The sequence below is a fragment of the Lynx rufus genome, unplaced genomic scaffold, assembly GCF_022079265.1.
Source record: "Lynx rufus isolate CCGP_SWC_20201006 ecotype Redwood Valley unplaced genomic scaffold, mLynRuf1.p SCAF_1, whole genome shotgun sequence".
In the NCBI taxonomy this organism is placed as follows: Eukaryota; Metazoa; Chordata; class Mammalia; order Carnivora; family Felidae; genus Lynx; species Lynx rufus.
In genome coordinates, this window is record NW_025814823.1 from 17,179,426 (window position 1) to 17,197,448 (window position 18,023).

The 18,023-nt window shown below is 44.6% G+C and overlaps 1 protein-coding gene across 1 annotated transcript in view; it reads left to right on the forward strand.

Annotated features, from left to right (window-relative positions):
* The first annotated feature begins 575 nt into the window (after positions 1-575).
* FREM2 (FRAS1 related extracellular matrix 2) overlaps positions 576-18,023 on the forward strand; it is a 164,087-nt gene continuing 146,639 nt past the window's right edge. The window contains exons 1-2 of the mRNA XM_047077382.1: positions 576-5,757; positions 11,011-11,100. Of these exons, the coding sequence (XP_046933338.1) occupies positions 576-5,757; positions 11,011-11,100 (5,272 nt within the window). The remainder of the gene's footprint in view (positions 5,758-11,010; positions 11,101-18,023) is intronic.

Consider the following 18,023-nt stretch of genomic DNA (forward strand, 5'->3'; position numbering starts at 1 on the left):
GGCAGCTGAAGGACTGATTCGAGCCCAGACGCGTGCCTCGGCTCCTCTGCCGGAACCCCTAGCCCGAGCGGAGCGCGAGCAAAGCTGCGCAACGTCAGGCCGCTAGCCCCTCGCTTCCAAGACAACTTTGTAGCACCCGGCACCCCCTCCCCACCGCGCGGTTTCCCCGCCTCCGCCCCTAGGAGCTGATTGGCAGATACCACTACCCAACCCTCAACTCGGGGCCTCCTCCCGGGACCGACGATTGGCCTCCTGGGAGGACTGGAGTCAGGGGGTGCTGGGGGAGGGATTTCCCTCAAAGCTCTGGGTCCCGGGACCTGGGAAGCAGGAGTTGGGGGGCGGGGGGACTCGGTTCTCCCAGCGAGTGAGCCGCGGGCGGCGGAGCCGGACGTTCGGGAAGGTTCAGCCGCCTCTGCTGCGCCAGCCCGGCCCGCGCCGCGCAACTTTCCATCCCGGCCCAGACGCGGCTACCAAGTGCGGAGTTCCTGGCACTTTGCGGAGAGGTCTCTTGCTCCCTGCCCGGGGACTGACTGTGCTCTCTCAGGCTGACCTGTCCGAGCCCTAATATCTGCACCATGCACGCGGCCAGGACCCCCGGGATCGCCTCCCACGCCGGCGGGGTGGCCAGCCCCACCAGTTTTCAGCAGATCCCAACGCTGCCGCCCCGCCTGGTGTTGCTGCTGCTGCCGCTTCTCCTGTCACTGGTAAGCTGCGTCCTGGCACAGCCCGCTGCCCCTGGCCCGGCGTTGCTGTCCCCGGATCTCGCGGGGGCTGCAGGGGTCCCCGCCGAGGAGGCCATCGTGCTGGCAAACCGTGGGCTCCGGGTGCCCTTCGGCCGTGAGGTCTGGCTGGATCCGCTGCAGGACCTGGTGCTGCAGGTGCAGCCGGGGGACCGCTGCGCGGTGACCGTGCTAGACAACGACGCGCTGGCCCAGCGGCCCGGACGCTTGAGTCCCAAGCGCTTCCCGTGCGACTTCGGCCCGGGAGAGGTGCGCTACTCGCACCTGGGCGCGCGCAGCCCGTCGCGGGATCGCATTCGGCTGCAGTTGCGCTACGACGCGCCGGGAGGGGCCGCAGTGCTACCCTTGGTGCTGGAGGTGGAGGTGGTCTTCACCCAGCTGGAGGTGGTGACTCGGAACCTGCCCCTAGTCGTGGAGGAGCTGCTGGGGACCAGCAACGCCCTGGACGCGCGGAGCCTGGAGTTCGCCTACCAGCCGGAGACCGAGGAGTGTCGCGTGGGCATCCTGTCCGGCTTGAGCGCGCTGCCTCGCTATGGGGAGTTCCTCCACTACCCACAGGCCCCGGGTCCGGCCAGCGAGGGGGGCGCCCCGGAGCCTCTCCTGATGGACTGCAAAGCTTTCCAGGAGCTGGGGGTGCGCTACCGTCACACAGCCCCCAGTCGGTCACCGAACAGGGACTGGGTGCCCATGGTGGTGGAGCTGCGCTCTCGGGGTTCGCCTGTGGGCAGACCCCCTTTGAAACGTGAGCACTTCCAGGTGCTGGTGAGAATCCGAGGAGGGGCGGAGAACACCGCACCCAGGCCCAGTTTCGTGGCCATGATGATGATGGAGGTGAACCAGTTCGTACTGACGGCTCTGACCCCAGACATGCTGGCAGCAGAGGATGCCGAGTCGCCCCCTGACCTGTTGATCTTCAACCTCACCTCTCCCTTCCAGCCTGGCCAGGGCTACCTAGTGAGTACTGATGACCGCAGCCTGCCCCTCTCCTCCTTTACTCAGAGGGATCTGCGGCTCCTGAAGATTGCCTACCAGCCCCCCTCTGAGGACTCTGACCAGGAGCGTCTCTTTGAACTGGAGTTGGAAGCAGTGGACCCGGAAGGAGCAGCCTCAGACCCTTTTGCCTTCATGGTAGTGGTGAAGCCCATGAACACACTGGCTCCCGTGGTCACCCGGAACACCGGTCTCATTCTCTATGAGGGCCAGTCTCGGCCCCTGACGGGCCCTGCAGGCAGTGGACCGCAGAACTTGGTCGTCAGCGATGAGGATGACCTAGAGGCAGTGCAGCTAGAGGTGGTGGCTGGGCTCCGCCACGGTCACCTTGTCCTTCTGGGCGCCACCGATGCCAACTCTGCCCCTAAGACCTTCACGGTGGCCGAGCTGGCCGCCGGCCAGGTGGTCTACCATCACGATGACAGAGATGGCTCACTGAGTGACAACCTTGTACTTCGAATGGTGGACGGAGGACGCAGGCACCAGGTGCAGTTCTTGTTCCCCATCACCTTGGTGCCTGTGGATGACCAGCCGCCAGTCCTCAATGCTAACACGGGGCTGACGCTGGCGGAGGGTGAAACGGCGCCCATCCTTCCCCTGGCCCTGAGTGCAACGGACATCGACTCAGATGACCCTCTGCTGCTTTTTGTGCTGGAGTCGCCTTCCTCGACCATAGGGCATCTGCTTCTCCGCCAAACCCATCCTCCCCGCGAGGAAGAGGAGCTGAGCAGGGGCCCTTGGAGGAAACAGGGAGCCTTCTATGAGCAAACGGTGACGGAGTGGAGGCAGCGGGACATAACAGAGGGGAGGCTGTTCTACAGGCACTCCGGGCCCCATAGTCCCGGGCCAGTGATGGACCAGTTCACATTCCGGGTCCAGGATAACCATGACCCCCCTAATCAGTCTGGACCACACAGGTTTGTGATTCGCATCCATCCTGTGGATCGCCTCCCTCCGGAGCTGGGCAGCGGCTGTCCCCTTCGGATGGTGGTGCAAGAATCCCAGCTCACGCCGCTGAGGAAAAAGTGGCTGCGCTACACTGACCTGGACACAGATGACCGAGAGCTGCGCTACACCGTGACCCAGCCCCCCACGGACACAGATGAAAACCACTCACCAGCCCCCCTGGGCACCTTGGTCCTGACCGACAACCCCTCAGTCGTGGTGGCCCATTTTACCCAAGCCCAGATCAACCACCATAAAATTGCCTACAGACCTCCGGATCGAGAACTGGGAGTGGCTGCCCGAGTGGCCCAGTTTCAATTCCAGGTGGAGGACCAAGCCGGGAATGTGGCTCCAGGCACCTTCACCCTTTACTTGCAGCCCGTGGACAACCAGCCGCCTGAGATCCTCAACACGGGTTTCACCGTTCAGGTGAAGGGCCACCACATCCTGAGTGAGACTGAGTTACGTGTGAATGATGTAGACACCGACGTAGCCCACATCTCTTTCACTCTCACACGGGCACCCGAACATGGCCACATGAGAGTGTCTGGACAGATACTGCATGTGGGGGAGGTCTTCCGCTTGGAAGATATAAAACAGGGTCGGATTTCCTATGTCCATAATGGGGACGGGTCCCTGACTGACAGCTGCTCCTTGGAGGTCAGCGACAGACACCACGTGGTGCCCATCACTCTCAGAGTGAATGTCCGGCCCGCGGGTGACGAGGTGCCCATGCTGAGCCTTCCCGCTGGTACTCTGGGGTCATATCTAGACGTTTTAGAAAATGGAGCTGCTGAACTCACTGCCAGTGTTATCAAGGGGACTGATGGGGACACTGATGATTTGATGTTGACTTTCCTCTTGGAAGACCCACCCTCGTATGGAGAAATCCTGGTCAACGGAGTTCCGGCGGAGCAGTTTACCCAAAGGGACATCTTAGAGGGCTCTGTCGTCTATGCCCACACAAGCGGTGAGATAGGCCTGTTGCCCAAAGGGGACTCTTTTAACCTGAGTCTGTCAGATATGTCTCAAGAATGGGTAATAGGTGGCAGTACTATCCAAGGGGTTACTGTGTGGGTGACCATCCTCCCCGTCGATAGCCAAGCTCCAGAAATTTCTGTAGGTGAACGGTTTATAGTCATGGAAGGTGACAAAAGTGTTATAACCTCAACACATATAAGTGCTGAAGATATTGATTCCCTCAATGATGACATCTTGTGCACTATAGTTATTCAGCCTACCTCCGGTTATGTTGAAAACATTTCTCCAGCACCAGGCTCTGAGAAATCAAGAGCAGGAATTGCCATAAGTGCCTTTACCCTGAAAGACCTCAGGCAGAGTCATATTAACTATGTCCAGAGTGTCCACAAAGGGGTAGAACCTGTGGAAGACCGGTTTATATTTCGTTGCTCTGATGGCATTAACTTTTCAGAGAGACATTTTTTTCCCATTATAATCATTCCCACCAATGACGAACAGCCAGAAATATTTATGAGAGAATTTATGGTGATGGAAGGCATGAGTCTGGTGATCGATACACCCATCCTCAATGCTGCTGATGCTGACATTCCCCCGGATGATCTAACTTTCACCATTACCCAGTTTCCCACTCGTGGTCACATCATGAATCAGCTGATAAATGGCACAGTGTTGGTTGAAAGCTTCACCTTGGACCAGATCATAGAGAGTTCAAGCATTATTTACGAGCATGATGATTCTGAGACCCAGGAGGACAGTTTTGTGATTAAACTAACAGACGGTAAGCACTCGGTGGAAAGGATGGTCCTCATTATGGTTATCCCAGTTGATGATGAGACCCCCAGAATGACCATCAATAATGGTCTAGAAATAGAAATTGGGGAAACCAAGATTATCAACAACAAAATATTGATGGCAACTGATTTAGATTCTGAAGACAAATCTTTGGTTTATATTATTCGTTATGGGCCGGGACATGGCTTATTACAGAGACAAAAACCTGCAGGTGCCTTTGAAAATATCACAGTGGGCATGAATTTTACCCAGGATGAAGTGGACAGAAACTTAATTCAGTATGTCCATTTTGGACAAGAGGGCATTCGGGACCTAATTAAGTTTGATGTGACCGATGGAATAAATGCGCTTATAGATCGCTACTTTTATGTTTCTGTTGGGAGCGTTGACATTGTCTTCCCGGACGTGATAAGCAAGGGAGTATCCTTGAAAGAAGGTGGTAAAGTCACCCTCACAACAGACTTATTAAGTACTAGTGACTTGAACAGTCCTGATGAAAACTTAGTTTTTACCATCACCAGGGCTCCCATGAGAGGTCACTTAGCGTGCACAGATCAACCTGGAGCATCCATCACATCGTTCTCTCAGCTCCAACTGGCTGGCAACAAAATCTACTACATCCACACAGCTGACGATGAGGTCAAGATGGACAGTTTTGAGTTTCAGGTCACTGATGGACATAACCCTGTCTTCCGGACATTCCGTATCTCCATTAGCGATGTGGACAACAAAAAGCCAGTGGTCACCATCCATAAGCTGGTTGTCAGCGAGGGTGAAAACAAGCTGATCACTCCCTTTGAACTCACTGTCGAAGACCAAGATACTCCAGACAAACTCCTGAAGTTCACTGTCACGCAGGTGCCTGTTCATGGTCAACTCCTATTCAACAATACCAGACCTGCCATGGTTTTTACCAAGCAAGACCTGAGCGAAAACTTAATCAGCTACAGACATGATGGCACTGAGTCAAATGAAGACAGCTTCTCCTTCACAGTGACTGATGGTTCCCATACAGAGTTCTATGTTTTCCCCGATACAATATTTGAAACGAGGAGACCCCAAGTGATGAAAATCCAAGTCTTACCTGTTGACGATAGCGTCCCCCAAATTGCAGTGAACAAAGGGGCCTCTACACTTCGCACTCTGGCTACTGGCCACTTGGGATTCATGATCACAAGCAAAATATTGAAAGTGGAGGACAGAGACAGCTTACGTTTTTCTCTCAGGTTTATTGTGACGGAGGCCCCTCAACATGGGTATCTCCTCAACCTGGACAGAGGCAACCACAGTGTCTCTCAGTTTACACAAGGTACGGTACACTTTTCTTTCCTTATACCCAACGGAAAGCGCGGGTCTTATTTTCTGAGGATATGGCGGTCACCAAAAACGTTATAAGTAGGGGATCGAATTTGAGTCCAAGGGAAGAAAAGGAAAGGGAAATAAATAGATGGGGAGAGTACAGGGACTCACTTTCCTGGGGAAAGAATATCCCTTCTTGCCATATGTCCCCCTGCAGCGACTTGCATTAGTGAATATCAATGTATTTCGACATTGCATTGAGTGAATATCAATGTATTTCGACAGCAGCAAGGTATGCTGCCAAACCAGGGGCCAGACCTCGGTGAGTTTAAGCTGAAGAAGGCTCTTGCGTTCCGTTTTGTTTGCCACACCTGCCCTCTGAGCAGATTGTGGTTTATACTGTGGTACAAATAGGTAGTTCGTGCAGCATTTTGGCACCTTCGAGAGAGATGTGCTTTCTCAAGTCTTTATATTCGGACTACTGTTTTCACCTACCATTCACATAGAGCCTTCAAATTTATATTACTTTGATTAATTTTCTTGAGAGCATTGTTCTAATCCTGTCATAGTTTTTGGGAACTTTGGAACTGGAATAAAGAGATGTATTTATATTTACTTTGTAGGTTTCTAATTCTTCTATTTTATGCCTTAGGCAAACACCAGAGACCTAAGAGGTAAGCGAGCACCTGTGTAGAGTTCTAACAGTTCTATGTACAAAGTGTGTCACGTGATACAGGCCCAAAAAGAAAGCACGCTTCATGATGTGTAAGACAACATGTCCATCACTGGAATATACGTTCACTTTGTTACAAACCTGAAGATATGTTAACAAGATTAATAGGAGAATAGAAGGAGGAAGTTATTTCCTTATTTCAGATCTTCTCTGGGTCCCCTTTCAACCACAGTAACGAACACCCGTTGCCTCAAGCATCTACATTCTTGAGGCTAAAGCGTTTTTCTAACCTAAATCCTCTTTGTGTATGGACACAATGTACGACAGGAAGGGCAGGTGCCCCGTGCAGTTACTCAGTGACTGACGGGAGAAGCCCGTTCAGTCTGCTGGCTTGGGACTTAGGGCTCTGTTCTCTAGAACGTGCGACCTTCACTACAAAGGGCTTTGGGTTGCTTTCTTGGAAATCTCACCGTGTCAGGATGGAAACGAGATCTACCCTCTGTGGGCTCTGTGAGCAGAGATGAGGTTTATCCTCAGGGCATCCCAGGGGGGGTGTTCTTTTCCCGCAATAGTGTTGTGCTCTGAGACAACAGATGCTTTAATAAACGGATGTCGCGAAGTGTAGTTAGTGTTAAAGTGAACCGCTCCTCTGTTTTAGATTCTGGCAAATGGCCCTGCACTCCAACCTCCTGATTCTTGGCTGCAAGCCTGAATATATTCCAGGGCCTGCAGGGACAGGAAAACCTCAGAGTGCCCAGTGTCATGCCAGACCGGCAGGAAACTTTTGTGTGAAGGCTTTCTGAGGACAGAGATGCCATGCAATCTTAGACTGGTTTCTTTTCATGGAAAGTGGAAAGTGAAGAGGGTAAAAGGAATATATTACAGGATAGAAAATGTTACTTCCAATCACTCCTCTGACCTGAAACACTAATCTGATTTTAAAGATTTTTTAAAAAGGAATTTTTGTGTGACGACAGGCAGACGATGTGGTTTAAATTCTATGGACCAAGTCCAACAGCTCAAAAAATATTGGAATATTATTTCTTAAATATCGAACCCTAAATTATGTGATTTCTTTACAGGCTCTTGCCCTATCTCTCACTGATGTGGACTCACCATGATTATTCCTTAGAGATGAACTCACCATGATTACTCTTTATGGTCATTTGTAAATATAATCAGTTTATTATAAAAAGTGAAGGTACTCTTTTAAGATTACCTTTCTAAGAGAAACGATCACATTCCAATAAGAACCCAAATACTGACTAGGGAAACTATTGGTAGTTAATCACAGAGCACTCATTTGAACAACTTGAGACTGCGGTTTGGTTCATGGCAGTTATTTCTAGAGACTAGATGGGTGAATAAAAATGGAAAGGCTCCCATCATAGAGTTAAGGTGGCTGCTCTCTTAGTAGACAAATAAAAGCAGTATCTGGAGTGAGGACAACACAAACTTTGTATTTGTTTTTGTTTTCTGTAGTCATGAAAGGATAAGCTAAACTATGTATTTTTTAATGTTTATTTATTTTGAGAGAGAAGGAGAGAAAAAGCACAAGCAGGGGAGGGGCAGAGAGAGAGAGAGAGAGAGACAGAGAGTGTCAGTGCAGAGCCCGACATGGGGCTCGAACCCACGAACCACGAGATCATGACCTGAGCTGAAATCAAGAGTGGGATGCTTAACTATATTTTGATGGATTTTCAATGCACTGGGTTGAGTCAAGTGAGCAAAGGTGGGTAAAGAAGGTTATTCCCAAACCGATTCACGTAATGGTCCTTAGGAGATGAAAATCCATTTGTTTCTAAAGTTTATTCACTTTTATTCTTAGGAAGAGTTAACAAGGCAGAATTAGACCAATTAGAGAAATTAATTATTTCAATTTGCCAGGGTGTGCCTGCTCACTCTATCCCAGGTTTAAATCACTTGTGTCAGGGACCTGGACTTTTTTCTCTATGAGTAGTACCCAGTGATCTCTTGTGGGAGATAAGTTGTAGATCACTTTCAGAAATTTCCCCCAAAGAGTTCGAGCCAGGGTATGGTTGCCAGGCAAGTCAATGAACTTAGAATCAAAACAAAAACACAAAATGTGGAATGCTTGTGTAGATAAACTGAAATACATCTGATGCATGAGTAGTGGTTAGAAGAAAATCCAGTTCATTGTTAGATGTTTACTGAAAGAAGGTAACATTTTGGCAACTAGGTTTTGATCTAGCTAATACCACTGTGCCTTAAGAAGCGACTGTTTATATATTTATGATGTTTGTGATAGTTTTAGAGGTTCCTATAGAATAACAGCACTATGATCAAAGTCTTTACTTATTTGAGATTTTTTTTAAAGTCCCTTTTTTGAGCTATGAATTATTAACTGAGTTATAACGAAAATGAAAAGAATTTTGGTTTGTTCCAACTAATCAATATTGCATGCCCTAACTTGGAGGGAAAATTTGACACCTTTGTGTCATGTAATTGCATTCATGTTCACTTTACTTAAGGAAAAAAAAGGTTTTAAAAAATCAGTTTTGAAGTGGTGATTTATTTCAGTGCAACTGTTTCGTAAATACTGTATTTTTGCAAGAAAACATCAATACAAAGCGTGGATATACTAATGAGTTTTTCCTTTTCTCATAGTAGAGCCTTTAGATTTTCTTATAAAATTAAAGAAGGAATGGGGAAGTTTGGAAAAAGGTCTTCCCCACATGACCAGAGGACTTTGTTCTAATGCTAAGGATGTGTGGTCAGAGTAGAGTTCACCTTATTTCTTCCTGATGAGTTAAAGGTTGAAAGGGTTCAGAGTTGTGGGAGTAGACAAGGAAAGAGCCTGTGGGGGCTTCACTCCTTACCTTTGTAGAAACATCATACATGCGTAGGTAGAGGTCCAAGCGTGGTCCACCAGAACTCTGGGCTCTTTCGTTTGATTATTTATGTTTATTTACTGATTATTTTGAGAGAGAAAGAGAGATCATGAGCAAGGGAGGGGTAGAGAGAGAGAGGGAGAGAGAGAAAATCCCAAGCAGGCTCAGCACTGTCAGCACAGAGCCTGACGTGGGGCTCGAGCCCACAAACCATGAGATCATGACCTGAGCTGAAACCAAGAGTGGGATGCTTGACTTACTGAGGCACCCAGGTGCCCTTGGGCTCTCAGATTTTAAATTAAGAAACATTTGAGCCATTGCTGAATATTAGACTCCGAGCAAAGGACTGTGGGAAGTTAAGATGAAAACAACAACAACAACAACAATCCCACAAGTTTTCAGTCTTCTAGGAAAGATAGCCACGCAGGAAGATACAAATGACACTAGGCAGAAATTGGGAAAGTTACAGCAGAGTTCAAAATGAAATGCTAAGGGAGAATAAAACAACTTGAATTTGCTTCACCTTCTAGTACCTCTTTTATAAGAAGTTACCATTAACTATTAAATCAGATTTTCCCCTCCTCAGATGCCTGATTGTAAGTGAGTCACATTTCAAATCTGTGTGAGCCAAGGGGGAGTGTCCTTTTCACGTCTGTCAAGTGGAGTCCTAAAAATTCATGGAGTAATTTGTTGATCCCAACACCTGGCATCACTCGAGTTTATTCTTTCATAAAGTAATTTTCTCATATACAATGCTTGTGGACTTCATAGCACGAACTCAGTAGACCTCTCCGAAGATGGAAAACCTGCAGAGCGCACACGAGACAAATAAATATTACATACCATTCATTGTTGAAGCCACTTTTAGCTGCGATCTTGATTTTCTGTAGCTTTGGCAATAACTACTTACTGCCCGACCCAGATCAAATAACAATAGTGTTGCAAGCATCACAGAACACGATGATATTTGGTTCATTATGTTGTCCGTGTGGCATCATGAAGGAGAGTAACTCGTAAAATGGGGAAATCAATTTTTGAAATTGTACCTTAGTCAATACGGAAAACAAAGTATGCCAGTGAATTTGAAAGCTGGGACAGGAAGCAGCATTCCTGAGGCAGAGTAACTTTTCACTCTGAATAAAAGTTTCAGCTCTCCTTAGATGCTTTCTGTTCTCATTTCTCTCTGGGGTCATGACACTTATTTCAGTCTTGGAGATTTAAAACGGCCTTGATTCTTTTTCTTTCAAGCTCTGGGGAACTTAAAAACAGCGTGTTGTATACCGCCAGAGGTAAGAAAAGTTAGCCAGAGGGGGGCAGGGAAGTTCTTTCCTCTTAGGGCCAGCGCTACAGGGAGGGAAAGAGTGTGATTTCAGGAGTGCCAGGAAATCTGCCATGCCTCAAAATATCTTCCTTTCCACCTGTCATGAAGTCTGACATTCCGTATTTAGAGAGTCACTTCTTTGGTGCATGAACATGCAAATACCATTGGGTGGGGCAACACCTTGCTATTATTATAACCTAACTCTTGAACTCTATCTGGATAAAGGATCAGATTTCCATGGGACAGCTGAAATCAAGGGGCTTAGAGATAGGAGAAATAAGATAGCACTGCCTCCCTTAGGAGAAGGAAATCTAAATATGGTTACAGAAAAGTAACAGCCAGTAGGATTTACCATGAGTAATGAGTCACCAATCTTGCCCTAGTAATGAATCATCTTGTTCTTTGGTTATTTTCTAGCTGACATCGAAGACATGAAAATATGCTACGTTTTAAAAGATGGGGCCAATGCCACAAGTGATATGTTCCATTTTACAGTTGAAGATGGTGGTAAGTGTTCACTCTCCTGTTAGTATAAACAAGGAGAGTGACTTTTATTGGTTGTTCTTTGATGACTTCATTACAAGGAATCTGCCTGGAGTATCATTTTATGCTCACCTGAATTTATACCGGGTGCATTTGTTATTTGCCGATAGAAAATCTTACATTCTCAATCTGCCACAGTACTACTGTGCAATGAGTAGAGATGAATGTTCCAGTTATATTATTCTTGTCTTGGGATTAGCAAAACACTAAAAAAGAAAGATCTATGTACATAGTATCCCCATGTCCAGTTGTTCAGAATATGCCGTGCATGAAGCTGCCGACTTGAGGTGACAAGAGGATGCTGGAATCCAGCCCAGCAACACTTCCAAGCCATGTGCCTACCCGGGGGGGTGTCTGCCCAAAGCGGGTGCCCTTTGCTAGTTTGCACATGGGTGCTGTGTGGACTTATGATGATGGATAATTGCATTCACCAGGAACACAGTGCTACGTAAAGGTGTGTTTTACCTTACCAATCTCAGTATGTCTAGTGATGTCCTCAGTTCGGGGGATTTTGTGACTTAGTCGAGCTAAAATTTTTTTCTCGGTGAAGTCTGAAGAATACTCCAGAGGATAGGCTATGACTTGTGGTCCGAGTCTCCTCCACAAGGTCACCGTCACTACTCCCCCCAAAGCCCCCGCCGCTGCTCACTCTCTTTTCTGTTCTCTTCCTGATCCCACAGGCTGGGAGAAAAACTGGCCACTTCTAGATTAATCATAAAGATGTTCTGTTCTCTCATGCTCTCAGGAGAAGCGAAAGAACCTCAGGAAGTACACGTGTTGTGTGAACAGGACACAGGAAGTGGGGGTGGGAGTATGTGTGTAAGAGAAGAAGGAGGGAAAAAGAAAGGATTTGGATCCAGTCATCTATTTTCTAATGATGCTTTAAAAAAAAAAACCTTTTTTTAAAAATGTTTATTCATTTTTGAGAGACAGAGCGTGACTGGGGGAGGGGCAGAGAGAGAGGGAGACACAGAATCCGAAGCAGGCTCCAGGCTCTGAGCTGTCAGCACAGAGCCCGACGCGGGGCTCGAACCCACAAGCTGTGACATCATGACCTGAGCCAGAGTCGGACGCTTAGCCAACTGAGCCACCCAGGCGCCCCTAGTGATGGTTTTTTTTAAAGTACATAATTATGTCATCTATCTCAAAAAGATGACATGTTTACCCTCCATATTTTTTGAAGCGTTAAATGGCCATTTGTTTAAAATATCATTGGGCGTAACGTGATCACAGCCTTGAAAAATGACATCTGTCGGATACATGCCAGAGAGGCAAAAAAGTGTGTTAATTTGGGTTCAACTATGTGATTTTCCCTACAGTCCAGATGTTTAATAAATGTGATGCCTTTGTTTTTATAGTAACCAAATCATAGTTTAATATTCTTTGTATTGATAAAAGAAATCTTAGTATGAAACCAATTCTAAGAAGGACGCCAATTTATAAAAAATAATGTGTTTCTTGAATCTTGAAGCTCAAATGGGAAATCCTACTGTCAGTAAACTTTGAGTGGAACTCAGAAGTAAATCTGTGTAGTAGATCAAAATTTAAAGACTAAATTATTGGTTCAAGGCCCTGTGTTTGTCACGTGGAATGACTGAAAATACCTCAACAGCAAAAGTATGATTTTCTTTAAAATTGCCAAAAAAGGCTCGAAAGCAAATGGTTACAATTCTCAGATATTATAGTTTTTACTTTAAAATAAAAATCATTTATTTGTTTTTGAGAAAGAGCACGTGCATGCTGGGGAGGGGCAGAGAGAGGGGGAGGGGCAGAGAGAGGGCGACGGAGAATCCCAAGCAGGTTCCGCACAGCTAGCACAGAGCCCAATGCCGGGCCCGAACTCATGAACTGTGAGATCGTGACCTGAGCCAAAATCAGGAGTTGGACGCTTAACTGACTGAGCCACCCATGCGCCCCTAGCTTTTGCTTTTTTAATATTTTGCTTTTTTCCCTCAGTTATTATAGTCTCGGTCTGATACTGCTGCTCTATTATTTGGCACATTTCTCTCCCTAGTTAATGGAATGGTAACATTTACTTTAAAATTTTGATTTGTATTTAAACTTTAGAAAACATTATGCTGTATCATATTTCAAGATAGTAAGCGAGGAATGGCTAGCTGAAGAAACTGAGTTTATTTTTGGATTTGCTGAAAATGTGGCTGTGCGTCTAAGGGTTGTGTTTATGGAAATAGAAAATAAATCATTTGGGGGCTTTTTTAGAGCCAGAGTTTCATGTGAGAGAGAAAATTCCAGAGATATTGTTCTTGACCCTTCTTCTCACCGTTGACATGGCGTTACTTATGGGGCTTAGGCAGATTCTGGCAAACTATCTACGGAACAGAACTTATCTTAATTCACCTGATACGAGAAAACTTCCCTCTAGCAGAATAAGCACAGAAATCCTCAGGATTAAAGAAAAAATAAAAATTCATATATGTATTTCAAAATTATTTTAATATGATACTTATTTTTGTAGGGGTTTTGCACGGTCTTGTAAAATACTCTAACATTTGAATGAGAAGTGCAATACTATTTAACTTAAAGAGTATCTTGAATGAAATTACTTCTCTGGGAAGTGTGAGGTATTTTGCCAGAGAGAAATAAAAAAAATATTTGCAGTATTTGTGGAAAGAGAGAAAATAAAGATATCTCTCCTTTCTGTAAAAATAATATTAAACTAAGAATTTTGAAATTTTGACTCAGTTACATGTAATATATCCATTATACAGTATATGTTATATGCTATATTATTGACTGTCTTACCAAGCTAATATCTTGGTAAGACAGTCAATAATTTTAATTAAAATATACTCCAGAAAAAAATCTATGTTTATAGACTGTAATATGAACCTTTATTTTCAAAATCTTCAAGTTTAACATATACGTTTCATGTAATACAATACATGTGTATGAAGACACATATATAATATGTTTTGACACTTTTCAAAGCTATGTATTCCTCGGGAATTATGGAAAGTACTTGAATCTTATGAACAAGCACTATTCTTGTTGTTTAGTTGGAGTGATCTGGGTCTCGGAAAAGATAGGTAACTTCTCCAAATGCATCCATCTGTCCAGGAAGTAACAGACCTCTCTCAAGAGTAACTTATTCTTCCCATCTAGGTGATGACATACTTTTTGGACTAGTGGGTTTGGCTATCAACTTCAGCTGTAGTGATGTATTATCACCTCTTTTATACAACGATGGGAAGCATAACGATAAAGCTTCTCCACGAAATACACAAAATGCTTCCAGTATTTCACATCTGGGAGGCCAGTTAGGGCACCAGGCCATAAAATTAAGAAATGTCTACTCCAATTCTCTTTTCAGTCCACTAAATTCACCTCCTCCAAGTCCTCAAGATTGCTTTTTAGGACAGTGACTAAGGAAATTACTGGAGCAAACATAGTCCTTGAATAACCAAAAAATAAATAAAATATAACTTTTGCTTTCAGGAGTCAAGAAGAGATTTAGGAAAGCAGAAAGCTAAAAGCCCTTGTTTCAGATTTAATTATATTATCATAAGACACTGACTAGCCACAGAAATCTTGTTATGATGTAGGAATGGATTAGGACCACCCATCACTAATGGGATGGTGCTTAGGACACAATTACTAATTTTTAGTTTGGGGCTGTTACCAAATGACAGGGCTGAGAGGACTTTATTTGAAGAATAGATAATTTCAGGATTTTACCTCAGGGAGTTCTACTGTGTTTGGATTTAATAAATGAATGTTGGTTGTGCATGTAATACACACACACACACACACACACACACACACACACAGATTCTTATATTTTAGGATTCTTTCAATCAGATCTTAAACCTTATATATGACTTATTATGGTTTATGCAATTTTGTCTTCATAGCATTCCTGTCAGCTTAGTAAAAACAAACAAAAACATTACTATTCTTTTTTGGCGGACGAGGAAACTGAGTCACAGAAATAGGCACTTTCCTCAAGTGTCATAACCAGGCAACTAGAGGCCAATTTGAATCCCAGGATCCTTTCTGCAAGCAGTAACTTCTATACTTACTCAGGATAAGCGAGGAGGGGTGTTAACTCAATGTTTTCCGGGTTTTCCTGACCAGGGTTTTAGGAATGCTTAGTAGATGAGAATGAAATCAGAGTAGGATGTGTCCACAGACAAAAAGTTTTGTCTCTTACGAAATGTGAATTTTTATTTTAGAATTCTTAATGGCTCTGTGTACTCAAACTTACAGTATTCTTTTTTGATATCATACTGTAATTCTTTTTAAAAATACATGTAAAAATATATAGCCTTTCTAGAGTTCAAATAAGCACAAATCAAATCAACCTTACAGTTGATTTTTTACTTATTTTATCTAATTTTACTTATTTATCTACTATTTTTTTACTTATTTTATCAATTAAATTGTGAAGAAATTTTAAAAATACCAAATATGTGAGTTATGATGAAACAGGTATATTTCTGTAATGTTTGTGAAGCTACAAAGTGAGAAAATGCTTTGGAAAAACCTGCGAATATGTAGTTAGAGCCATACAGGGTACAGTATTCCATTGAAGACACAGCTCGACCGAAGCAAAAACCTTACAGGCATACTAATGTCACCGTGTACTCAAATAGCAGAAATTATTCTCCATGACCAATAAACATAAAGAGCTTTTCAGTAATGGCAGTCCTTAAAATTTAATGCAGTCCTTAAAATTTTAAGTGATAGAGTCAATCATAGTGTAATTCTTACAATGATCATTTAGTAATTAAATATGCTTTTTGGAATATTAGTAAAGAATATGAGAATAGTACATCAAAAGGCCATCCATCCAGGTACTCTGGGGCCAGGGATATCCTATGTAGTTGCAGATTGTCACTTACAGTTTATAAGGTCAAACTCGGAAGTTATGAAATGTGCTCTCCTTACGGGCTGCAGCTAAGGTGCCATGTAGCAATCACATGTGGGTTTAGGTAACCCGTCTTTCATTCCTTTCTGCTTCATCCTCTCTGTCACCCTGAGGGGAGCTCAATACAATAATACTACAGACCTGGAAAAGACATCCTCCTTTGATAATCGCCTCTTTGAAGTCTAATTGGAGAGCTAGTGCTCCAGCATTTTAGCAGAAGACGAAAGCAAGTATTCTTTTATCTTGTTCCTACTGGAACATCTTCTTATCTGATTTCATCCCAGTCTGCAAGTATTCTAACATGCAAATGCATCTGTCCCTTTTTAGTCTTTTCTCCAAAGAACTTTTCTAGCTCTTTGTTGTGATGCGAAAGCTGGTCTCACTTGCTCCTCAGGCACGTCCTGCCCTCAACCCTAATGACCTTCCCACTCTTCAACACCTGGCTAAGTGGCATTTCATCTCCAGAACTGCTCCCAGGGTCATGATGACTAAGTTAGCCGTGCCCTTCTTTGTGCTTCTACTGTTACCCTTAGGTACAACAACAATGGTGAATTCTGATGATTTGCTAATGTAAAGACCTCCATTGTAGAGAAGGAACTCCTTCAGATCAAAAAAGGTGTCATTAATGTTTGTAGCACAGTGCCTCCCCAGGGTTGAAAACAAGGGTTAGAATTTAACAGATATGAAAATGAATGAATAGATAAATGGGAAAAAGAAGCTCCCTTTTTATATAAAGATCAATTACATCATATTCTAAGAAAACTTCCTCTAAACAATTACCAGTGGACCTTGGCATTCCTTTAGAGCATCCCCCATCCTAGCATTAACTTAAATCCCTGTGGCACCAAGAAAGATTTTTAGTACAGCTTTCACAATTTTAAACACATGAAACCAACTGCTGTGAAAATTCCTTTGGAACCTTCAGTGAAATATACTTAAGACAGAGGAGATTCCCAGATTCCCAGGAACCACCAGATTGGAGCTCGTGTTCTTCTTTTTTTTTTTTTTTTTATGTTTATTTATTTTTGAGAGACAGAGACAGAGACAGAGTGCGAGTGGGGGACGGGCAGAGAGAGAGAGAGAGGGAGACACAGAATCCGAAGCAGGCTCCAGGCCCTGAGCTGTCAGCACAGAGCCCGAGATGGGGCTCGAACTCACAGACTGCGAGATCGTGACCTGAGCCAAAGACTGATGCTCAACCTACTGAGCCACCCAGACACCCCTGGAGCTCATGCTATTCTTAAAGAATTCTTTTCAGAAAAAAAAAAGTTGTCAGTATATTATATAAACTATGGAATGCCTTTAAAATTTAAAGGGTAGTAGACATTTTCTATAAATCAGTGTAATTTTAAAGTCAGCACCACTAACTCAGGTATTTTTAGTTACCCCCAATTTTTTGCCTCATGTGATAGACATTAGGCCAGGCAGAGAAGTAGAAAGCTCTAAGAGCATAAAGTATCCTCAGTCCTCACTGAAATGTCATTACATAACTTTTTATTAGTTTCTTGTTTATATGTTTGTTTTAAGTCTCAAGCCTGCAGCATCAGATCCAAGACGTTTCTCGATGGGCATAAGAAAGCAGTCGGATATGTGATCATCTGTCTGGCTTGACATACCCCGTAGGAGGAGCCCTAGTTTTTTCTCCATTGTGAAAATTGGTTTGCTGCTTCCTCACTTGAACTCGCACGTGACTTGGGAGCACAGTCTGAGAGAGTTCCGTCTCCTGGTTTGGCAGTAAAACTGGGGCGTCGGATATGATACCCGTGTTGGCCGTTGTAACGTATCTGGTCCAGAGCCAGACATTTGTTGCCTCCGTCTTTGAGTATGTCTTTTGGTGCCCAATTTTTCGTTCGCCAAGATCTTTAATTCATACGCTATTGAAAGATATAAATAGCATCTTGACATAATAGAGCTGCAAAGTCATTTCTTTATATGAAATGTCAGTTAAGGACACGGCTTTCAGATTTTTATTCCATATTTGATGACTGAATACTCAGAC